The 25,240-nt window shown below is 39.9% G+C and overlaps 1 protein-coding gene and 2 pseudogenes across 1 annotated transcript in view; 1 reads left to right on the top strand and 2 right to left on the bottom strand.

Annotated features, from left to right (window-relative positions):
* The window catches only part of SLC28A3 (solute carrier family 28 member 3), a 54,762-nt gene extending 38,987 nt beyond the window's left edge, over positions 1 to 15,775 (bottom strand). Inside the window, exons 1-2 of the mRNA XM_054583302.1 lie at positions 15,768 to 15,775; positions 13,605 to 13,737 (exon numbers count right to left, since the gene is read on the bottom strand). Coding sequence (XP_054439277.1) covers positions 13,605 to 13,737; positions 15,768 to 15,775 — 141 coding nt within the window. The remainder of the gene's footprint in view (positions 1 to 13,604; positions 13,738 to 15,767) is intronic.
* Positions 15,776 to 19,878: 4,103 nt separating this feature from the next.
* LOC129078483 (dual specificity protein phosphatase 5-like) lies at positions 19,879 to 21,771 on the bottom strand (annotated as a pseudogene).
* Positions 21,772 to 23,219: 1,448 nt separating this feature from the next.
* LOC129078507 (uncharacterized) lies at positions 23,220 to 23,335 on the top strand (annotated as a pseudogene).
* The last annotated feature ends 1,905 nt before the right edge of the window (positions 23,336 to 25,240 follow it).

Here is a 25,240-nt window from a genome sequence, read left to right as displayed (position 1 = left end):
CTACTATATGCTTGAGAGGGAAAATACCAGAACTAAGCCTTAAGACATCTCATGAGAAGCTCATCCTAAGGGCAATAATATGGCAGTGTCTGGACTTTTAACTGTGGGCCAGGCACAGGAACAGCATTCTGTGTTTCTCTACACACTGACTTACTCAATCCCTCCTTCCATTGATTCTCTAATATTTGCACCTTCATCAATTTTTTATTACCCTGAAGCCAAGAATTCATAGATTAGCATTCTTGCTCCTCCCATTAAAAACCACTCTTCTTGCTGCCCTTACTGGTTGTTATGGTCTGAATGTTTGTGTTCCCCCTAATTCATTATGTTGAAATTCTAACCCCCAAAGATGATGGTATTAGATGGTTGGGCCTTGGGAAGTTGCTTAAGTCATGAAGGTGGAACCCTCATAAGTATGATTAATGCTCTTATAAAAGAGGCCATACAGAAACACCTAACCCCTTCCACCATGTGAAGACAGTGAGAAGGTGCTAGCTGTGAACTAGGAAGAGGGCCCTCATGAGACTGCAATCATTCTGGCTTCAATCTTAGACTTCCAGGCCCCTGAATTGTGAGAAATACATTTCTGTGAGTCTATAATAGTTTGTTACAGTAGCCCGAATGGACTAAGATATGGTTCTATATACTGCGTCATATTCACTCTTCATCTCATTCCAGTATGGCTTCCACTCCTACCATGCTATGGAAGTTGCCCTTGTCAAAGTCCTCAATGGTTTCTATTTCCCTAAACCCAGTTTCTATTTTATTAGTGGACCACTCTCTCCTTAAAAGACTTTTGTCTCTGACTTCTGTGATAACATATTGTGCTAGTTTCCTCCTACCACCTGGACTTCTCCATTTCCTGGACTGTATCAGCCTTTTCATTCAACAGTTCCTTGGGGCTCTGTACTTAGAGAGTTTAGAAAAAAAATTGCCCACCACAAGTTATACAATTGATTATTTAATTATAGTCATAATAAGAACTATTTAAAAAGTTCAATGTACTACTTTTTTACAGGTTAATTGGAATAAACTTGTCTGTGTCTGAAATTCTAAAGATGTAACCCATTTAGTCTTGGGAGGAACTCACCAACAAAACATCTTCCTATAGTTGAGGAAAAAAAAAATAAACAAGTATATAATCTCTTTTAATCTATTAATTATTTTTATATTAGAATAGAATTATTTTTGAATCTATTAATTATGTTTCCTACTCTGATTTGTTCTTAGAAGGCAAATCTCCCCTCCCCACATCTGGCTTTTTTCTGAAGCTCACATTTGACCAACCTCTCCTAGTTCCTTCTTAATGAGAACCCTCTTATCATTTCCACATATTGTAGAGTCAGTGCTTGGAACATTACAGGCTATCTCTTACCTTCACCTGTGCTTTCTAAATTCTTCCTCCTCTACTTCTTTGTTCCTTGTTCTCTGACTTAAAGGCTCATGTTCTGCAAGGGAATGAGGAAGTGAACATGTGGGTCAACAGAAAGCTCAATATTTTGTTGGCTTTGTGTGCCTTTGCCTCTTTCCCCTTCCTTGCTAGATTCAATACACCATGTAACTAGACCTTTGTTCCTCACCTGCTTTATCTGCATAGGTCTGGCCCTCAATTAAGCAATTCTTTATTTTAAATCTCCATGGCTGCATAAGTTGGACCAACTTTCTCGTTGCAAATGTCCCTGACCCCATGGATTTGGGTAGACGAGAAACTCAAGATGCAATAACTTGATTAGAAAAATAAAAATTATTTAAAAGCTAGAAAGAGAGGGACACTGACAAGGAGGTATGACCCATCAGTGGACAACTGTACAACTTAATAGATTATGCTATTTGGAATTTCGGCTTGTTCCCGAAGTTGAGAAGTTCAGGAGGGTCAGGCAACTGGAGAGTCAAGAAGGAGAGCAAATATGTCTGTCTTGGCCCCTTTGGATTATGACTGATATTTCCCCATGGTAGAAAGAGCCTTGACTCATGACTCACATTAATGAATTATTTTCTGGCTTAGGTTATAAAACCTTATAATCTGGCAAGCTAATTTTTTCTGGAAAGTTCCTGAGTCCATAGAATATAGATATTTGGCTTTAAACCTAAAATTACCATTGCTTTTGAATTCTTGGGACCAGGATTTTGAAATTGGCCAAGTACCTTGAGGTTAATCAGAACTGACTGGCCTCTATTCCTGTGTGCCTGCCTTTTCCACCCTGTCTGCCTCCTTGTTCATGTCTCTCAGGCCTTCCTTTTTAAGGCCTTGACTTCCCACATAATGTAATATGGAAAAATGTAGTTCTTGACATGGTAGCTTAGCAAGTTATTTGTACTCTACTGGTCAGTTTCCTTCTACCTACCACAGAGTAGGTGCTCAACGTATATTTGTGGGATGAATGAGCAAAAGAATGAAACCTGCCCTGGCTGGTGTGGCTCAGTGGATTGAGTGCCGGCCTGCAAACTGAAAGGTTGCCAGTCCGATTCTTAGTCAGGTCACATGCCTGGGTTACAGACCAGGTCCCCAGCTGGGAGCACATGAGAAGCAACTGATTGATGTTTCTCTTGCACATCGATATTTCCCTCTCTCTCTTTCTCCCTCCCTTCCTCCTTCTCTAAAAATAAATAAATAAATCTTTAAAAAAAAGAAAAGAATGAAAACCTGTAAGAGTTCATTTGGAATATTTAGGAAATATTCTCAAACTCCCAACCTACATGAGTTCACCTTCTTATGTGATGAATAGCACTTTGTACACTCTGTGTTGTACTAGCTGGCCACTATATTTTAACCAAACAGAAGCCCTGTTTCTATCTCCTAGTATAATGCCTGGCACTGTGTCTAAGCTCAATACATTTTTGTTGAATCAATAAATGTCATTCATGGTTTATGTCAGAGAGTTTTGGCAATTAGAGGAAAAGAAGCAAACAGGTCCTTGAAGTTGCAGAACCAGGAGATTAGAAAGAACATTAAGAAGGAATATTTCCCTGCTTCCTGATTTAACTATTCCTAGTAATCATCTATTTTGACTTTGAACACCATAGAAGGCTTCCTTACCACCTGATTCACAGGGTTTTCATCAGAAACCTCTATCTTTATTTACTTCCAAAGGACACACTATATGCATACCATCTATTTCTTTATCTCTGTTTCTCTTTTTCTTTCTTTCAACTTGCTTTCAAAGGAAAGAGAAAGAACAATTAGACACATTAAGGCTGTAAGTGGCTTCTGGGTCAAATATGTTAGCCCAGGTGTGGGGTTGTAACAGAGCACAGCCAGGCCCCCCCCAAAAAAAGGTATTTGTAACAGGGTCCATAAATTGGGGTATCCAAGAAAAATATATTCTCCCCACCCCAAGAAAGGCCGACACAGGGGATGGGAGACCTGGAGCAGGGCCATTGAGAATTACTTTGCATGTCAATAGCAGCTGGGTAGCTTCATTCCTCACATGCAAAGATGGTTATTTTGCATATCACCAAGGCTAATCAGGAAGGTTTGAAAGACTTAATACAGAATGTAACTGAAGAGAGAAAGGAGGAGAGACAAGGCCTGCAGGAGAGACAAAGGGGCACGGACTCTGGGGAACAGTGTGAAGACCACGCGGGAAGAAAGAGGGGACAAAGGACTCCTGCTAGTGGGCCATGAGAAGGTGCCACATGGTTTTGGATTAAGAACTGGAAATTGTGGCGACGCAGCAGATGGTGCTGAGAATCATGAGAGGCCTGCCTTGCCGAGCCCCGGACTTCTGTTCTTTTTCTTCTGAAGGACGGTACCCCTGATTGACCTGAGTGGCCTAACTGGGCAAAGGGGGAGAAGGCAGGATGGTGTGTGTGCTGGTGATTGTTTTAAAGGGATTTTGAGATTTAGGAGTGGCATTAAGCCATTAATCAAAACTGTATAACTTTTGAATAAATAGTTCCTTTCCTTTTCACCAAACTCTGCCATTCAGAGCCATAATTCCAAGGGCGGGGGGCAAAGGACCCACAATCGAGGGACCCCGGGGAAGGAAGGTGGTCGTTCAGTAATAGCATCTGGGCACCCACGCCCACCCCACTGGTCCATTTGTTTGGTAACAGGGTCGAGTTAGACGCCTCTAAATCCAGATCCTGACTTTGAGTGAAAATCATGCTGCACCATGTCTGTCTAAATCTGCAATTTGAAGACAGAATCCTAAATTCTGTGTCACAACAGAAGCTTGAGGTTAATGCTCACAATAATCTGTTCTAGGTATATAAAATGTTAAATACTCCCACCTTTGACTTTTAAAAATTTGACAAGCAACAGGCTAGCATCCAAGGCCCAGCTTCTCATCAACATCAACAGTGCCTGGATGAGATGGCCCAGTGAGTATCACCACCCTCATTTTAAATTAAGGGACTGTGAACTGCAAGTTTCATAATCAAAAGAGAAAAACAACAATGAAACTAGAGCCTGGTGACTAGTCTTGGTTGTGTGTTAAGTGAGATAGAACATTTTTCAGAAAACCTCTGTCACCTACCCTCTGAAGGTCAGGGACTTGCTTGCAGGACACATTACCTTGTGATCCAGTTGAGATTGGTGTTCTCATGACTGATCAGGGGCTTCCAATCATTATTGACGTGACATTTGTATGGCAATCCATGCAGGACCAGAGAGGGATAATAAACCAGGCCTTACTGTATGTAATCAACAGGCAAAGCCTCAAAAGAGGCCTACTCAGATCAAGAGGGCATCTCTCTTGGGGCATTCATGGTAGAAAAAAAAATAGCACTTAATCTCCCTTTTCTTCTTTTCCTGTGATTTAGGTGCCCGAATCCTTCCCCCAGTTTTAGTAAAAGGCAACAGTGATGGCTGCAAACCTCAGAACCTTAATCGTTGCTCTGCACATGACTGATCATCAATGCATTTCAGCCTATGGCTACGTTCACTCACCTGAAACCAGAGATGTGACTAATACTGTTTATCACTTGATCAAACAGATTCTTCCTTGTGACATTTGCTATTTAAATCTAAGGTTGTTGGTGAAATTAACAGAATGGTAGAGTAAGGACCTCCAAAGCTTTTCTCCATGAAAGCAACAAGTTTGCTGGAAAAATGGTCAAAAAAAATTTATCAAGGGCTCACACCAATCCAGAAGAATATATTTTCATGTATTGGGTCGGCCAAAATGTCCGTTTAGTTTTTTCTGTAAACTAAAACACATTTTTTTTTTGTTCTCACCAATAACTCTATTGATTTGGATATTTTAAGTATGTGAGCTCTCTTCTTCGTGCTATGATGTTGACTGTTCTCAATTAATGTCTCAATTTGATCTCTATTGACTTCAACTGGTCTATCTGACCGTGGAGCATAGTCCAGCCAGAAATCTCCAGCATGAAACTTCACAAACCACTCTTGACACTTTCTATCAGTCACAGCATCTTCTCCATACACTGTACCAATCTTGTGTGTGTGTGTGTGTTTCGTTTGCATTTTTTACGTTTTTTGAAATAATAAAGCATAATATGCTGAAAATGTTTGGTATTTTCCATTTTCAATATTAAGATGGTTACACAAAAAATTCACCAACTTTGATTATTTTTTAAAATGCATGCTGATATGACAGCTGTCACGATACAATATAACAAAATTGTTTCAAATGAAGTTAAAGACAACTAAGTGGTACTAGAGCCATCTTACAGAAAAAAAAAAACCAAACAAACTTTTTGGCCAACCCAATAAAACAACTAAATCTCAATTAGAACAGCAAGCTTTCTGGTGTCTTAATTCCCTAGCCCTATTCCACTCTCCCCAGACTCATGACAGCCTTGAAAAACAACTCTGCAATCACATTGAAAACTGGCGGCCTCACCACATATGGAGGGGCAAATGGGGTTGGAGCTCTCCCAGAGTCCAATTCTGAGGTAGCTGCCACTATTTGACCTGTCTTGCAATTCCTTTAGAAAATCCCACAAGGCTTGTCTGTTTGGTCAGACTCAGAGCTCACACCATTGTTTTCCCTGGGGGCAACTGTTAATATAGGCATTAGCCCAAAGCAGAGATAACTAATGGTTGGCGTAAGAAACAAAAGAAGCAAAAATTTAAAGAAACAGCTGGGAATAATATATCTGAAAGGGACTTTGAAAAATGCTGTCATTCCCGGGACTCTAGAAGCCCAGGCACACAGCCAGGGTTGTGTTCATGCATGGGAAACAAATGAGAAGGACCAAAGCTCTCATCTCTGGCAGACCTTGAGACTCAACGGAAGCAGGAAGTGCAGGTAAACACAGAGTTGCATGCGGGAACATAAAATGCTTCCCTGAGCACTGAAGGCAAATCCACAGCATGCACACAGTGCCCTCAGCAAAGACTGGGAGATTTATTGGTTCCAGGCCATTATTACCAATCTACAGAGATACAAAGGACATTAAGCAAATACTATGAACAACTGTATGTCAACAAATTAAATAACAGAGATGAAAGGGGCAAATTCCTAGAAACGCACAAACTATCTAAACTGACTCAAGATGAAATTAAAAAAATATCAGACTTATAACAAGGGAAAAGACTGATTTAATAATCATTAACTTCCCAACATAGAAAGATCCAGAATAAATTTTAAAAAGACCAACGTGGGAAAAAAATGAGAAAAGATAAATTACTAAAATCAGGCAAATCTGAAGTTGTCAGTTTACTTTTAATTTTGTGACATAAAATCAGTGGTCAAACTCTTAAAGGGCAAGGATAATCATATTATTTTGTATAATCCCAAACCAAAAAATATGTATCTTACCTGAATTATCAATAGATGTGGCTACTAAGTCCTTGAAATGTAATTAGTGTAACTGAGAACCTGAATGTTACTTTTATTTAAATTTTAACTAATCTGAATTTTAAAATGAACATGAGAAATTCATTTATTGGAAAACATTTAAGTATGTTTGAAACTTAGGTATGCATCTCCTTTTTCAACTATACATTTTATGAAATCTAAATACAGATTAAGTATTCCTGATAAAAAATTAGCATTAAAATTGGCATGTACTCTAAGTGTAAAAACACAGAGTTTTAAAGACTTAGTATGGAACAAAAAAGTAAAGAAAGCATCTCAATAACTTTGCATTAATCATATGTTGAAATGATAATATTTTCAATATATTAGGCTAAACTATATTGTTAAAATTAATTATACCTGTTTCGTTTTACATTTTTAATGGACTTGTAGAAAAATTTAAAATTACATATGTGGCTTGCACTATATTTCTATTAGATGTACCATAGCCCTTGGCTAATATCTACTTTTATTCACATTATTAATGATTTCTTGTTTTCATTCCAATGCCTTGATTACCAATGAGTGAGTAGTCCCCTCCCCGACATTTTTTTTGAAGGGAATCATTTCAGGAATGCTTGAATGAGGAAAAAACAAAATCATTAAATCCATCCCATCTGAGATGTCATGGAAATGACATGGGTTATAGTCATAGAGGTTGTTTTCCTTTAGAAATAAAAGTCTAGGAATGATCATACAGATGTGAGGAAATGGTAGAGAATGCAATTTTTTTTTAACTTCCTTCACAAAAACAAGGTGCTGTATTGTCATGAGTTTTCTGTGTTTTAATTCAGTTGTAGGGGGAAAAAAAATCACCTAGATAGTTGCAGCCAAGCTTGTCCTGAGCGATGTGAAAACCTGCTTATTAACCTGAGTGTGATTCACAATGACCTCCCTAACCACTGTTTTGGAGAAACAATACTCTTCCTCTTCACATTGCAAGGTTACTTCCAACCTCAAAACTCTAATGTTAAGAGTATCTGAGTTAGAAGTCCATGCAAATGTTTCAGCATTTATAGGGCCTTTCAAATTTTAACCTGCATTGAATAAACTCTCCATACCTGACTGGCTTACCAGACAGTACATGGAGACAATACCTCTGTGTGTGTGCAGGGTGGAGGCACATTTCCTGTCTAGCCCTGCATCCAGACTTTCATAAGTGATTTCCGCCCAGCTGACTTCCTTGTAGCATGAGGCAACTTGATTTGAGGTTCTAAGGGATAGCCTACAGTAAATGAGTTCTTTCAAAAACTTGTCTGAATTTTCACTCTTAGAAGTTCTGAACTTTATCTGATCTTTCTTGCTTTCTCTCTAGATTCTCTTGATCCTGCCCACTCCATTGAGTTTGGAAAAATCTTTCAGTTGCCATATTCAGAAAAGACCCCAAATATGGACAATTGGCAAATGTGGTATTTTTCAAGTGGGGAAAAGTTGTTTTTTTAAAAAAGTGATGCTGAGCCCTTGCTGGTGTGGCTCAGTGCATTGAGTGCTGGCCTGTGAACCAAAGGGTCGCCAGTTTGATTCCCAGCCAGGGCACATGCCTGGGTTTCAGACCAGATCCCCAGTAGGGGGCGCATGAGAGACAACCACACATAGATGTTTCCCTCTTTCTCTCCCTTCCCTTCTCTAAAAATAAATAAATGAAATCTTTAAAAAAAAAGATAATGGAAAAAAACAATAAATAAAAAAGTGATGCAGAAATAATTGATGTCCAGGTAAAAAAATAAAAAACTTGACTCCCTCTTACACTATATGTAAAACTTTTAGAAAATATGAAAGGGTATCTTCATTATCTTGTAGGTTAGGAAGGGATTTCTTTTTTTAATTTTTCAATTGCAGTTGGCATTGAATATTATTTTATATTAGTTTCAGGTGTACAGCATAGTGGTTAGACATCTATATAGTTTACAAACTGATCCCCGGATAAGTCTAGTATCCACCTGGCACCATACATGGTGATTACAGTATTAGTGACTATATTCCCTATGCTGTACTTTACATGCCTGTGACTGTTCTGTAACTGCCAATTTGTACTTCTTAATCCCTTCACCTTTTTCACACATCTCCCCACCAGCACCTCCCATTTGGCAACCACTAGTTCGTTCTCTGTAAGGAAAAGATTTAAACAAGATCTATAAAACAGAAAAACACCTGATAAATGGGACACAATAAAATTAATTTTGTTCATCAAAATATTATTGTGAAAGACAGCTTCAGAGTGATAGAAGATATTTGTAAACCATATAACTAAGAAAGGGTTTGTGTTTGAAACATTTGAAGAACTCTTTTAAACCAATAGAAAAAGACAAAATCCAGTAAAGAAGAGGGGCAAGAGACTTGAACAAGTATTTCATAAAGGATACATCTAATGGCAAATAACATATAAAAATTAAAATTAAACCTCAATAATATACTACTATATCCCTATCAGAATCACTGAAATTAAAGAGCCAGATAAATTTAGGCGAGGCTATGGAGTAATAGGAACTCACACTCTGTGGATGGGAGTGTAGATTGGTAAAACCACTTAGGAAACCTGTTTGGCCTTACTATTATAGTTGAAAATCCATATGTGTTCCCAATAACTTAGCAGTTCCATTCCTTAGGTGTAACCCCAGAATAAACTGGTTACATATGCACCAGGAGACACACACAAGAGTATTCATAGCTTTGTGTTTGCAAGAACTCCCCCGAACTCCAAACTGAACAACAAAACTGTCCACTAACAGTAAAAATAGATAGATAGTGTTATATCTATGGAGAATACTGTATATCCGTGAAATTGGATCAACTCCAGTCACATGCAACTCTGTGGCTGAATCTTAGAAATACTAAGCTGAACCAAAGAAGCCAGTTACAAAATGGTTCCTCTTGTCTAATTCCGTATGAACATTTCACAATAAGCGAAGAATTTTTCTTGTATGTTTCTACTTGCATAAAGTTAACAAAACAGGCAAAGGTGGTGCTCGGGGATTTATAATTAGAAGTTCGGGTATAAAGCAAAGCAGGAAAGTATTACCGTACAGCTGGGGTAGCTGTAACCCTGGGGGAGGGAGGCAGTTTTGACAGAACGCATGTGATGGGCCTCTGGGCTGAGGGGTGGCAATATCCTGTTTCTTAACCTAGGTGCTGCTTTATAATAAGTTGTATATTTGGTTCTGTGTGTTTTTTGGCATGTCATTTTTCACAGTAAAAAAATTTTTTAAGTAAAAAAGCTCCCTGCCTACAACCCCAATCGTGCCTGCCTTGAGCCTGCCTCTCTCTCCCCATGGTTCTCTCAGGCAAAGGAATGCCCCCTTTGCTCATATTGTCTCCAGTCTCTTAATTCCCACTCATAACATAAAGTGCTCCACCCCCTCCCTCAGAGTCACTAGTAATTGGCAAATCAAGTGAATTTATATCATTCTCTGCTCTCTTCTGTTCTCCAGAGGAGGTTGAGCTGTTGACCGTGTAGCTTTCTTTTCCCGTGGCTTCCCCCTGACTCTTCCCTCTGACTCCTCTAATTTTCCACACGTCTTCAGCACTGGCGCTTCCCACCTTTCCCTCCACATGGTCTCATCCATGTCCACGGCCCATCCCTGTGCTGACAGCCCCTGATGGGTGATGGTCCCTTCTAGGCTCCAGGTGCAGCTATGCATACATTTCCTGCTTCATCGCCATCTTTATCCAGGTGTGGGAAGTCATCTGAATTTCAACCCACAGGCCTCAGAATGAACTCACTCTCTTCCTCTCTCCACCTGTGTTCCTGGATTTCTTATCTAAATAAACTTGCAAGTTGACATCTCAAGCCAGAAATGTTGACTTGCCTCCCTGCTTAACCTGGCCCAGTTCCGACGGCTACTATTACAATGTTCATTCTGTGTGCTAGGCCCTTATTATGATCCACTGTTTCTATCCCCCACAAATCCAAACGTTGAAACCCTGATTCCCAGTGTGATGATATTAGGGGATGGACACTTTGGGAGGTGATTACATCTTGAGGGCAGAGCCCTCGTGAATAGAATTAGTGTTCTTAGGAAAGAGGCCCCAGAGAGCTCTCTTGTACCTTTGTCCACGTGAGGACATGGCAAGAAGAGAGCTGTCCAGAGGAGGGGGGGGGGTCCTCACAGGACCTGGAATCTGCTGATGACTTAATCTTGGACTTCAGAACTGTGAGAAATAAATTTCTGCTTATAAGCCACCCAGTCTGTGATATTTTGTTATACAACTTGAACAGACTAAGACAGACCTGCTTTTTTTGTTTGTCCTTTTTTATTTATATGACATACACTCAAAAAGCTTACATTAGCTCACTTAATTCTCTCAACAACCCTGACATGGATATTATTCTTCTTCCTTACAGAGGAGAAAAAAACGGGAAATCTTCAGAGCCAGCAGCTCTTGGACAACCAACTCCCGTCAACTCCAATGCAGAAAAGCCCTCTTAGCAGCTGTTGGAATCCACCCCAACCCCCGGCATTGGTTTCTGGTTTGGATTGTTATACTAAACATATAACTTGTGTCCCAACCACATACACACACACCCCTTCCATTTCTGTCTCCCTTTAACAGAGATGATAGAGTACTCTCAAAAAAGTAAACATTTGATAATGTTAATTCCGATCGATTACTTCCCAGATGCCTTGGCACACACAGAGGCCTCGTGATCCAATGCCAACCTGCCCCCTGTGCCTGCTCCCCACCCCCACCTCCACATCTTCTTACCCCTGGCACGCACACTTTCCGACCCCTGGGCCTGTGCACAGTTTTTTTTTTGCTTGCGATGCTCTGTTGACACCCCTCCCTGTTCAACTGGGGAATCCCTGCCTGCTCTGTCAGCCCCGTCTGAGTTCTCTCTCCCTCTGCGATGCCGTCACAGGCTCAGCCAGCCCAGCTCCGCCTACATGCATTGATAAGATATTGGGTGTCAACTTCCAGGGTTATTTTTTGCTTATGTTTTCTTTCACATTATATTGTAATTGCAATTGCTTATTTGTTTCTGCTTGCCCTGTTCCTTGAAGTCCACAGTTGCATATTATTTCTTCTTGAATTGGCATCTCTTCCTAGTGATGGCCGTATCTAGAGGATAGTTAATGGTTCTGCTGAGTAAATACATGTCCCTGGAAATTCTTGTTGAAAAACAAGTGTTGGAAGGAATAACTTGGCCACCGCTGGTTGGTGTTGGTGTGCAGTGCTCTGCTGGGTTGGAGATGCCCGGCCCTGCACCTGGTGGCCTGGAGGTGCTCTGTTTTGATAGAAGGGAGTAAGGGATAGAAAACAGGACCATGGTTGGTGTGTCTTCCTCACTGACTGAGCAGCCAGTTGCTCATGACCTTTCTCCTTAGCAGACACCTTTGTCTTGCTGTCATATTGACTTTGCCTCTTTATACCATTCCATCCCTTTTAGTCTATTGGATCATAATAGGCCCTCTGCTTTATGTTTCTTTCTCATTTAACCCTTATGAAGGTGATAAAGATATGCCACCCCAAAACAGGCCACTTTGGCATAAGAATTTCTTGAGCTAAAGACAATGGACAAAAAGCAGACACAGAAAGAATTATTTTCTCTTCCTCCATCTGCCCCCAAATAGGGCATCAGTTTTCCCAGTGCATGTGTCCCCTTCGCCCACACCAGAAAGGACTGAACACTTATCACTGGAAAGAGAGGTGACTGTGAGGTAAGACTATAAACCAACCTCACTAACAAACCTTATCTTCCATTAGTTCCCCCCATATATTTCCCAGTTTTCCACAATTAATTGGCCCTAAATGACCAAACTCTCTTTTCTTTGTTTAGTCACTTGTTCACATTCACTTGTTCTTTGTTAAAATGGTATATAAGCTTCTGAGTCTTACTGCTTCTTTGAGTATTTTACTTCTTTTCTATAAAGACCAATGCAGGTAAAATAAAAAAAATGTTACATTTGTATGCCTCTTTTCCTGTAAATTTATCATTTATCAGTTTAATCCACAGACTGTAGGCACTGAATCTAACAGGGAAGAGAAAATATTTTTTCCCCTCTCCCTACACTTATAACCTGGGGTATATGGGATAAGCATCACTGTGACCATTGAGCTGGACTGAGGCTCAGGGAAATGTTAATAACTTCTGTGTGAAATAATCAGAACCTGTGTCAAAGCCCTTTTACCTTCCTTGTTCCTTTTTCGCTAGTGCCACAAGTTTGTTTTATCTGTTTAGTAACTCTGAAGTCCAAGGAAGTCGGGCTCCCATGGTGAACGTCAGCTTGCAAAAGGAAGCACACTGAAGGACAGCCCTCAAAAATCCCCAGACTAGACCCAGACAGATCAGCCCAGTGTTTCCCAATGATGAGACTCCCAGCGCTCTCTGGCACCTAGCCCTGAGCCAAGCAGCATTAATCACTCAGTGAGTTTTGGTTGATGACATGAAACTGGTTTGCATAACCCGGCTGCACTGGTATAGGCACACAGGCCACCATCTGACAGCAACTCTGGGACCTGGTTTAAGAGAAAGAAACCCTAGGTGTGAACTACAATCAGAATCTGAATTCCCCGTAGTCTTTCTTTCTCACCCAGGCTGCGAGTAAATACTCCATCCCTGCCTGGAGCTAATGAGGCAAAAGCTGGAGAAGATAGTCTGCTTCTAAGAGACAGGGCAAGTTAGGGATCATAATAGGTTCTGGTTAAAGAAAAGAGACTTTTCAGGTTTGTCAACCCAAGAAGGAAAAAACAAACAAACAAACCCAAACAGGCTTAAAGAGTGTCATTAAAAACCTTATTGGGTTCCAATAATCCCACTTATTTAATTAAGAAGGTTGCCAAAGAAAGAGGATTATTTCCATTTACTTGGTCTTAAAAATAAATGAAACTTCTCACCTGGAAGCCAGCGTTTCCGTAGCCTTCAGCTTCAGAGGTGGTCACATTGTTCAGCTCCATGAGCTCTTGGCTCTTCTTGGAATTCGCTGGTCTCTGAATTCCTTTCAGATGTGTGATCTGGAGCACTCGGTTCCTGTGAAAAGGAACGCAGCCTCTACAGTTGTCAGAGGGCCACCTGCTGTTGTAGAAAGCTGGGCACTGCTTCAGTTTGGAAATGTCAAAACTAATGTCCTCATTGGGGCGGGGCAGGGAAGGTGGGTGGAGTGGAGACACTCAATTCAGGTCCGCCTGCCTCATTAATCTTTCCTATTTCCCCATGATTGCCAGCCCATTTTCACTCCAGGGAGAAAACCCATGTCCTGCACAAAACACAACAGGACATCTCTTTATGTCCACGAGTGAGATAATCTACTTCCTATAGCCTGTGTTGTAGACTAGGCGTGGTGGGGGCAGCTGGGGACAGAAGAGCTGACTGGAAACAAGTGACCACCGTGCTGCGCTGGGAAGATGCTCGGTGCTTTACATACGGTGGTCTTGGTGTATTTTCAAAACAAGGCAAACTGAGGTGTGTGAAGTTAACAATATGCTTGGGATCATTCGATTAACAAAGGCACAAAGAAAAGCCAAATCCAGGTATGGTGGATTCCAAAGTCGTTTTCCTTCATCCCTGTCTGTAGCCTGGGATGTTTTTGAAAATTCAACTCCTAGAAATGAAAATACGTGGCAGATAAATGAAAGGTGACCAACTGCTCACTTAATAAAAGGATTCTTTGCTTTTGAAATTATTAGCTGTAAGGATTCTTTCAAAAAAGTACATTTAAAATGAACTATTATGTATCTGTTAACTATGATAATTGTGTGACCTATGTGGAAATGTAGGAAATGCCTATGGTAGGTGAAAAACTAGAATTAAGAAACAGAATACTGAATGCAGTGGACAAAAGAATAAAAGAAACTATCAAATATTACTAGTGGTTATTTTTGGGTTGTGGTTTTATGGATGGTTGTTAGTTTCTCCTATATACTTTGCTGAGTTTATATGAAACTCAGGAATCTTTATAGAAAAGAGCACGGTATGACTATTATCGTGAAATAGCCTACACACACACACACACACACACACACACTGGTTAAGAACTTACTGGAACCAGCCCAGGCTGGGTTGCAGTTGGTAGGAGCATTGTCTTGTACACCAAAAGGATGCAGGTTTGATTTTCAGTTATACTTGGGTTGTGCGTTCGATCCCTGGTCTGGGCACTAGTGGGAGGCAACCAATTGATGTTTCTTTCTCACAGAGATATCTCTCTCTCCTCCTCTCTCTCTAAAATCAATTAAAAAACATATCCTCAGGTTAGAATTAAAAAAAAAAAGAGCTCCTGAAACCACATTACCTGGGTTCAAGTCCTGGCTTTACCACTTACTGCAGCAAATTATGGCTCAAGAGCTAAACCTAGACTGCTGACATTTGTATGCAACCTGAAAGTTAAGAATGGGTTTTATATTTTTAAATGCTTGAAAAAATCAAAATGACAAATAGTTCATGGCACACACAAATTACATGAAATTCAAATTTCAGTGTCCATAAATCAAATGTTGTTGACACACGAGCATAACCATTTACTTATATATTGTCCCTTTTGTGGCTATTGCTTCACAAAGATAAGGGCTGGTTAGTTGCAAGAGACTGACTGTATGACTCAAAGGCTAAAATATTCATTTACTGCCCCTTCACAGAAATTCTGTCCTGAGCCCTGACTTACTAGCCATGTGAATTCAGGCAAGTTTCTGTTTCTCTGGGCTTCAGATTCTTCATTTACAAAATGGGAATAACAGTACCCATTTTACGTTATCATTGAGATGATAACTGTGTTAATATACTTAAAAACATACAAAATGATGCCTGGTGTATAGTAAATTTGTTGCTTTAAAAAAAGGTAAAATGATCTCTAGAAAGTTACTTGCATGTGTTTTAGGTACATCTTTCTACCTGAAGCCAGGTACACCTATGGTTGAGCAAATGTTATGTTGCATTTACACAAGAAGGCATAGCACCCCCTGCTGGACTGGGGGTCAAGTCAGTCTCTCCCATAAATCCCCACCATATTGGCACTATGAGAAAGTTGACTCCTGACTTCTCATTCACTGGTGTTCTTGGGCCCCTACCTCCCCATTTATTCACACTTTCTTTTTGCTTTAGGTCTTTACTGATTCTTCATTGATTCTCTGATAAATGGAGATGTTGGAATTTTTATCAGTTCTTTCCCAATAATTGTGATTTGCCCAAATGAGTGGTCACTGTGTTACCAAATGCAAAAACTCAGACGGGAAGTGATCAAGAGAGATGCAGAGTAACTGAAAGCAGATACTGTGGGAAACTTACATGATAAAATTATCGGAACAAACCACTTGTTGCCACCAGACTGTATAACCTTAATGAACTCAAGACTCAGTCTAGTTTAAGGTTATGGAGGACACTTATGCTTGGAAGAAAAGGAAAATCTTCATTCTGCCATTTATGGTTATTTATAATCACACAAATTTGACTCAAATGCCTGACATTCTTGTAGATACTGTCACATGAACCTTTTATTTACTGATTTTCACAGAGAGGGGAAGGGAGGGAGAAAGAGAGGGAGAGAAACATCAATGTCAAAAGAAACATCGATCAGTTGTGACTGATCAGCTGCCTTTTATACGCCCCCAAATGGGGACCTGGCCCTCAACCCAGGCATGTGCCCTGACTGGGAATCAAACTCATGACACTTCAGTTTATAGGCTGGTACTCAATCCACTGAGCCACAACAGCTAGGGCTCACTTGAATCTTTTCAAATGCAACAACCCATTGATTTTCCTGTCCCTTGACTGTAGACAGTAAATTGGAAGATTCCAAGCATTTTGAGAGCATGTCACTGTGTAAGTGAGAACACTTAGAGTGCTGGGTATTAGACTTATTGGGGGGGATCACTTTGAAAATTATATAAATGTCTACCCACTCTGCTGTACACATGAAACTAATATAATATTGATGTCAACTGTAATTTAAAAATAAATAAATAAATAAATCACTTTAGAAACCACTGTACATTGTTGATTAAAAGACACAGTGACCTGCCCATTCCATTCTCCAATTATACCTGCAAAAAACAAATTGAGACCTAAAATTAGAGTAAATTGCACATACAACCATGATACTAAAATACAAATATGATGGTAATATACAGAGATGTTTTAATGAAAAAAATGTTATTTATTCAAAACCTATAAGTAGAGCCTTTAGAACTAATGAAAATTCAGACTTTCTTTGCAGCACAAGAATTAACTTGATATATGGAGCTATCACTTAAAAGATGGTACCTTAGTAGATACAGTGGCTCAATTGTCACCTTGGAAATAGAAATATCATCAGAAAATTAAAGATCTTTCTACTTTACAAGACACCACCTTAACCAAATGGTCACCAAGAGTTAGACAAAGATGCCCTGGCTGGTGTCGGCTCAGTGGACTGAGCACTGGCCTGCAAACCAAAAGGTCATCAGTTTGATTCCCAGTCAGGGCACATGCTTGTGTTGCAGGCCAGGTCCCCGGTAGGAGGTGCACAAAAGGCAACCACACATTGGTGTTTCTCTCCCTCTCTTCCCCTCTCTAAAAATAAGTAAATAAAATCTTAAAAAAAGGAAGAGTTAGACAAAGAGATATTATGTGCCTCTTGATATGATGCATTGAGGAGGACATACCACTTCAGTGGTATTCCTGCCCAAAACGCACAACCTGCATTTGACAATAAAGACATTAGGCCCAAACAAGAGATATTTTAAAGCATAACTGGCCTGTATTTTCAAAATAGTTAAGGTCATAAAAGACAAAGAAGGCAGACAGACCGAAGATACGTGACAAATAAGTGTAACACACCATCCCGGAGTGGGTCCATTCTTATAGAGAACAAAGTAGGGACAATTGATCAAATTTAAATTTTGGTCATAATGTCTCAATATCAAATTTTCTCATCTTGATAATTGTACTATGGTTATGTCAATTTAAAGAACCTGAATCTCTGAGAGTATTAGAAAGATTTTTATTCAGGCCTTGCTGAGGGCTATAGCGTGAGAGTAGAGCTTCAAGAAATTTTTAAACAGTGCTCTCTCTATCTTTGGAAAAGTCAGGGATGCTTATATAAGCAGAAGAGTAAGCAAAAAGTGCATCTGTGTGTCAGAAGTTTCAATTGGGGTGCATACATTTCAACTATTAATAGTTTTACAGCCAATGGAAGGAATGTTTAGGAAAGAAAAGGCTGAGTCACGGTGCCCCCTGGTGTCAGGGAGTCTGGGTCTATTGGGGTCTGAAAAGCTGTTCTGAAGCTGTAGTTTAATTATTTCCAGATAATTGTTTTTAGCACAGTAGATTGAATGGAATTAAATATCAGTATTAATTGGGGAGTGTTAAAAAGCAAAATCTAACTGTAAACGTGATTTTGTTAGAAAAACAAATCCCAAAGCATTTTTTATTTCAAATACACATTTGAATTGTCCCCCTCCCCTGCTTAAGGTGAATTTTTATCAGGATGTAGCAAGAACAGGCACTGATTTCTATAGTTATTAGTGTTGACTCTGTAAAAGACTAGGGTGGTGAACACACAATACAATATACAGATGATGTATTAAAAAATCGGACAACTGAAACCTATATAATATTAACAATCAATGTCACCCCAATAAATGCAATAAAAGAAGTTTAAAAAAAAAGAAACTGTAAAAGATCTACATGGCTATCCCCATAGTTTTTACCTTAGTAAGATATGTTAGGGAAGCTCATTGTTTTCTCCTAGTTACTAATTAAGTCAGAGAAGCTGAAGCAGCCTTTCTTTTCTCAGTTATGTAAGAGAATGTCCTTAGTTAGACATTGGCGAATTGAGGAATAAAGGGGCATGCAGTCTGCAATTTATTCCCAAGCAAATAGTTCAGAAAAAAGCAACGACACATAAATGTAAAGGAGTATGAGAGAGAATAAATAAAGCAAATGAGGCAACATGTTAACGGTGAGCCTAGTTAAGTTATGAAAGTTTTTTATTCTTGCAACTTTTCTATAAGTTTGAAATTATATCAAAGTGTAAAGTTTTCTGAATTATTCATATATATACAAATGTATATTTTAGCCTTTGTCAGTTATGTATGTGTGGAGGGTGAAATGGTTAATTTATATAGTATATATTTTTCCCTTTTACTATTTTTTTTTTTTTTTTTGCACTATAAGAAACAACAACAACCAATAGCAATGCTTTTCTTCTCATTTGTATGGATTTGAAGAAATTACTGCCTTTTCCCCTGGAGAAATAACTTACAGACAAAAGAAGTAGTACTTACATTATGAAATCTGCAAGTCCCACAAGTCAACAGCTTGAAAACACCCCCTGGGGGCAGGGAAGAAAACAAGTCTCTCAGGAGACAGACAGCACAGGGAAGGATTGCAAGCTGGGGAAATCAGGAGTTTTCGTTCCAGAACACAGAGTAGGGGCCCCTTTCTCCTGGCCCCCCACTGCCACCACCTCAAAGGGGTGAGTTTTGGTCTATGGTCTGAAGAACTCTTTTCAAATGACACAAGAGTTGCTGTGAGGAGAGGTCCAATGAGAAAGGTTCAAATATGAATTAGAATCATGCTGACGTTCAAGAAGGAGCCCGCAGTGAAGAGGCTACCCAGAAGTGTCCGTGTGTCGCTGCTCCAACCAGCTGCCTCCATTGGACCCAAGGCAGAAATCTCAAAAACATATTAAGGGGCCAAACCAGCAAATATATGGTGTCCCTACAAACCCTGTAGGGTTACTTTCTTTAGGAGTTAGTGATCAAATTGTGCCCTGAAGCAGAGACAGGTATTGAGATTGCCAAAGCTAATTTTTTTTTTTTTTAAAGGTGGGAAATGTGCTTCCTTCAAACTAAATTGGCTTTGTAATTGCCTTTCTCCAAGTCTAGAAATGGCTTTCCTCCCTATGGTTGCAAGTGTGTGTTGCCTTACACTCGAAGTGAAAAGGCGAAGGCCGACGTGCCAGGACTGCGCAGCCTGAACGGGCTGGGGTTCGGGAAGTACGGGAGTCAGCCCTCGCTGTGCTCTCACGGGCCGGGCCTTCCTTCCTTCGAGAACCTACCCCAAAGTCAGTCTGAAATGTATCTGTAAGCCTGGTGACCACTCACTGCCCCACTGAGACAGTGTTGCACAGGTATGGAACGCCCACAAGTTTAAAACGCGTAATTGCAGTTGCTGTTAGGCCTGGGCCGGTTCCCCACCTCAGTTTTTGCAGGATGTGGCCGTGGCCATGTCCGTGGAGCTCTGGCTCTGAGACTGTGGATGGATTGGCACTGGCTGGGGCATGGAGGTAGGGCAAGTGCTCATGTGCAGTAGGAGTCCTGCGCACCAAGGCTCAGTGTCTGCAAGGGGGCTATGAATGAAGAGCCGGCTGCCTCCGCTTGGCAGGATCTGTGGGTGGGCCTGGAAAGCAGGCTCTCAGATTCATGTTGCAGGAACTGGCCCAAAAGGCCAAAGTTTGGCAAGATCACACTCCTCCCCTGCCTAATATCATCAAAGGCCTCCTCTAGGTGCACCTGCGGGGTCTTCATGACGTAAGCCATGCAGACGGTGTGCAAATGGGAAATCCCAGCTTCCTTGTAGACCAGGACCTTGCTTACTGGTTTTTGAAAGTGGGAGCCAAGGTCAGCAGTGAAGGTCTATTTGTAGTGTAGGTGGGCCAGGCAGGTCTCAGAGGTCCTCAGTGAGACAGACATTCAGCAGGACCATGATGAGCAGATTGGTGAGGATCTCATGCTTGTATGCATGGTTCGCATTTCCAAAGCTGAGGAATGTGAGGAATCCAATGCCCCCTTACCTACCCCTTCAGAAGCCAGCCGGCAGCTTGATACTGAGCACTGTTTTACCATGCTGGCTGAGAGCTCGCCCAGTTTCAACCTTCTCTTGTGAAATGGAGTTTGTACCCGTGCAATACTCAGGATGTTCCCTCTGTGAAAGTAGATGTTCCCTTTGGGGCCACCAGAAAGATCCCGGGATACCCCAAATGCTCAGCGCCCAACCTGGCCAAGCCACTCACTATTTTATACTTTCTAAAGTCTCTGGAACTATATATTATCTCATATATTTCCTCCATGTAGTTAAATACAGATTCTGTACAAATTTTATTATTTCAGTTCAGAGTCGGGATGGATTTATTAACAACAATAACAACAGTTCTGCTCCTGATGGGGTTTAAGGTTTTTGGCATAAAAGGTTTTCTCCCACATACCCATAAAAAAGGTAAGATTTGCCATCGCTAGGTTGTGCTATGTGGCTCAGAGTTGTAGAGATGCCAATTATCAGTAAGTTGGTCTTGAAATCTGCTTTAAGTCTAAAAGGAAATGTTTAAACCATGTCTTGAACTCACATTTTCAACTTCACCCATCTCTACCCAAGTATTTCACATACTGGTGGAAGCTTGACATAGTGCCAGGGCTTTTAAACCAGGTGATACAACATCTGGAAGTTGTAGTATATTTGGGCACATTGGGAAATATTGGCACTTTATTTTATTCCATCTAAGTTACAAACAATTTTCAAGCAGAAAATGACCATGTCCTACATATGCAATGCAACAATCACAATCACAAATACCCAAAACTATGTAAAATTAAGGAAGAAAAACCTTAGTTTCTGAGTTTCCTGTTAACTTTAGTTTGTTACTTATCATTTGAGTTGCTAGCGTTCATTAGCATGATTCAAAACTTATCAAAACTGACCTTTCCAGGTAACTTCCATTTATTCCTTCACTCAATTCAAATTTTAATTACTAAAATAAAAGAAAAGAGAAGAAAAGAAAAGAAGATTGTCTTGTAAGCTTCCTCTTCTGAGGACTGCAGGTACTGAGATACTGTTCACCATACTTCTCTGTTAGTAAAGGAACAAGGCAGAAGGCCTGGCCCTTGCCTCGTCTTGCTCAATTCTCTTCCTTGTTTACAAACCTTCCAGACCCTCAGGCTCTGTTCTGCCTCAGGACATTTTCACTTGGACAGTCCCTGGACTGATTTTTTTCCTCATTGCTTGATTCCCAGACCACCCCATCCTCTAACCAGTCCACCTCTCGTTGAGGACCGTCTTGTGCACTGTAGAGCCTTTGCTTGCATCCACATGACCCATGGTTCCAGGAAGAATTAGTAATTTACATTCAGGAAGCATGAATTCCAAGAAGCAAGGCACAAAACTGTTCTCGTACCCTTCCATACAGTAAAACTTTTTCTTTTCTTCCCTTTAAAAAAAAAAAGTTTCCTTGCTGCCCTTATCTGTCTTTCAATTAGAACCCTCGTTATGTATGCACTGGGTTAACCTCGCTGCAAGTGCAGATTATTTAAATGTATGCATATTTTTTAAGATGAAAAATAGGGTTTTTTTTTCCTGCTTTACTTAGTTTATAAACCAAATGTATTTCTACTATCTTTGCTTTGAGAGGAAATGATATTTTATTTGTACATTGACTGTAAGTGAAATAGCAAGAAGTGGAGGGAAGGAAATTCTGTTCTCGGTACACATTGTGGGAGATACACATAGTCTCTACATTCACTGATGCCTCTCTTCTCTGGAAGGTGCGATGGAGGGTCAGGTGCCAGGTTCAGTCCCAACCTGCCTAGGAGAATGCCTTATTTTTGGAGAATGTTTATGAGTTCTTACTGTCTGGGCGAGGATAAACTCATTTTAAAGGAGCTGTTTGAGACAGACAATATGGTGATTACCAGAAGGAAAGGGGAGGAGGTCGGAGAGGGTAAAGAGGGGATAAATGGTGATGGAAGGAGACTTGACTTGGGGTGGTGAACCCATAATACAATGTGCAGATGACGTATTATAGAATTGTACCCCTGAAACCTATATAATATTATTAACCAACATCACCCCAACAAATTCAGTTAAAAAAAGCCATCTGTTTGATTTCATTCCCCACTTCATTCCACCCTGCCCTGATCTGTCTTACATGAGGGCAGACCTCAAAAGGATAGACAATATGAACTTCTGAATTTACAGCTCTTGGAAAAAAAATTAATCCTGAGTAACTACTAAGGGAAATTTCTGGTTTGGAAATTTGCTGCAGAGGCACATACATCTGAGCTATTCTAATCCTATTATGCTTTTTTCTTCAATTATTAGAATCAATTTTCTTTTTCCAAGAGAGAGTTGGCTTATTTGTACTTTTTGTGTTACTGAAGCTTATTGACTAGAGAATTTCAGATACTGCTATGCAAAGTGAGTGAAAGTGCCATACGTTAACTTGGTCCTGGAACTGGGGCTTTAGCAAGCAGAGGGAGGTTTGAGGAGACTGGGAAACAAACAAAGGTGGAACCCCAGAGCTGTTTCTGTGTTCCTGATACTGAGATGTTTACGGAGGCCCACATGGAGGGGCAAAGGAGACAACTGAATTTATGAAGCTGGAGCTAGAACAAAGTCAGGGCTAAAGAAAGAAATTTAGGACTTATCATTTAAATGAAGAGTGATTTACGTTTTTTTGCTGTTGACCGCTTTGGCAGTCTGGTGAAGTCACTAGACCCTCTTCTCTGAGCGATGTTTTTAAACACCTAAAATAAAGCATGTAAAACTTAGTGTACAGCCATACCACCCTGAACGTCCTTGATCTCATCTGATCTTGGAAGCTAAGCAGGGCTGGGCCTGATTACTTAGATGGGGGACTGCCTGGGAATACCAGATGCTGTAAGCTTACTGTACTTGGAAAATTATAAGACACTACAGAAAGAAATTGAAGAAGATACAAGTAAGTGGAAGCATGTACTGTGTTCATGGGTAGGAAGAATTAACATCATTAAAATGTCCATACTACCCAAAACAATAGATTCAACACAATTTCTATCAAGGTTCCAATGATGCATTTCACAGAACTAGAACAAATATTTCAAAAATTTATATGGAACCATAAAGGGGCCTGCATAGCAACAGCAATCCTGAGAGAGAAGGACACAGTTGGAGGAATCACCCAACCATATATAAAACTATACTACAAGGCCATAGTAATCAAAACAGTGTGGTACTGGCATAAGAACAGACATACAGATTAATGGAACAGAATAGAGAGCCCAGAAATAAACCCAGACCTTTTTAGTCAATTAATATTTGACAGAGGAAACAAGTACATACTGTGGGCTAAAGATAGTTTATTCAATAAATGGTGTTGGGACAATTTGACAAATACATGCAGAAAAATGAAACTAGACCACTTTCTTATACCACACACAAGAATAAATTAAAAATGGATCAAATGTTAGACCTGAAACCATAAAACTTGTAGAAGAAAACATAGGTAGCAAAATCTTAGATATTGCTTGTAGCAATATTTTATCAGATGTATCTCCCCAGGGAAGGGAAACAAAAGCAAAAATAAACAAATGGGACTATATCAAACTGAAAAGTTTTTGCACAGGGAAGGAAATCATCAACAAAATAAAAAGACAACATATAAAATTGGAGAACATATTTGCCGATACATCTGATAAGGGGTTCATTTTCAAAATTTATAAAGAACTTACAAAACTATCATTTTCATTTTGTTGATTGTTTCTTTTGCTGTACAGAAATTTTTAAATTTGATGTAGTCCCATTTGTTTATTTTTGCTTTTGTTGTTTGTGCTTTTGGTATCATAGCCATGAAGTCATTGCCAAGACCAATGTCTGGGAGTTTTTCCTTATGTTTTCTTCTAGGAGTTTTATAATTTTGTGTCTTACATTTAAGTCTTTTAATTCATTTTGAGTTAATATTTGTGAGTACTGTAAAATAGGAGTCCAGTTTCATTCTTTTGCATGTGAATAATCAGTTTCCCAATACCATTTATTGAAGAGACTGTACTTTCCCTAATACTAAATACTAGCTGGCTGTACTGGCATGGGTTTATTTCTGTTGAGCCCTAGATCTTAACCACTTTGCTATACACAGCACTAAGGCCCTGCCCTCTTGTAGTTTACATTGTTAGTGAGTCCCTATCTCAGCAAATCCTCTGGTACCTTACTTCTATAAAAAATAAAAATGAAAACAAAATCTCAAATTCTCCCTGACCCGATTAAGACATACAAATTGGCAGTTATAAAAAGCTATGGAATATAGATACACCATAAGGAATATAGTCAGTAATACTGTAATAAATATGTACAGTGTCAGATGGGTACTAGACTTATTGGCGTGATCACTTTGTAAGTTATATAAATGTCTAATCATTATGTTGTACACTTGAAACTAATGTAAAATTGTATGTCAATTGTAACTAAAAAATAAAATAGAAATAAATTAAGAAAATTCTCCCTGACCCAACACCTCCCCATTTCTTTCTTTCAACTCTATTTCTCTGCTTTTTTTCACAGCTCAACTTCTCAAAAAACATTTCTGTCTAGTGTCACTCTGCCTCTTCAGACACTTCCCATTCCCCCTCCACTCTTTGCCAAACACTTTCAGAAACCTCCATTTTTCTGGAGCTGCTCTTGTCAAAACCCTTGAGACCTCCCTGTTGCCAAGTTCGTGACCACTTCTCTGTATCTCTTCACTGTCTCTCAAACCCCCATTCAGCTTTTTGAAGCACTTTATTTTGGCATCAATGACTCTTCACTCTCCTACCTTACT

This window comes from Pteronotus mesoamericanus, unplaced genomic scaffold, assembly GCF_021234165.1.
Source record: "Pteronotus mesoamericanus isolate MK-2021 breed Mesoamerican mustached bat unplaced genomic scaffold, CSHL_Meso_final contig_73, whole genome shotgun sequence".
Lineage (NCBI taxonomy): Eukaryota > Metazoa > Chordata > Mammalia > Chiroptera > Mormoopidae > Pteronotus > Pteronotus mesoamericanus.
The sequence above is the reverse complement of the archived record's forward strand: the minus strand, read 5'-3'. Positions and strand labels throughout refer to the sequence as shown.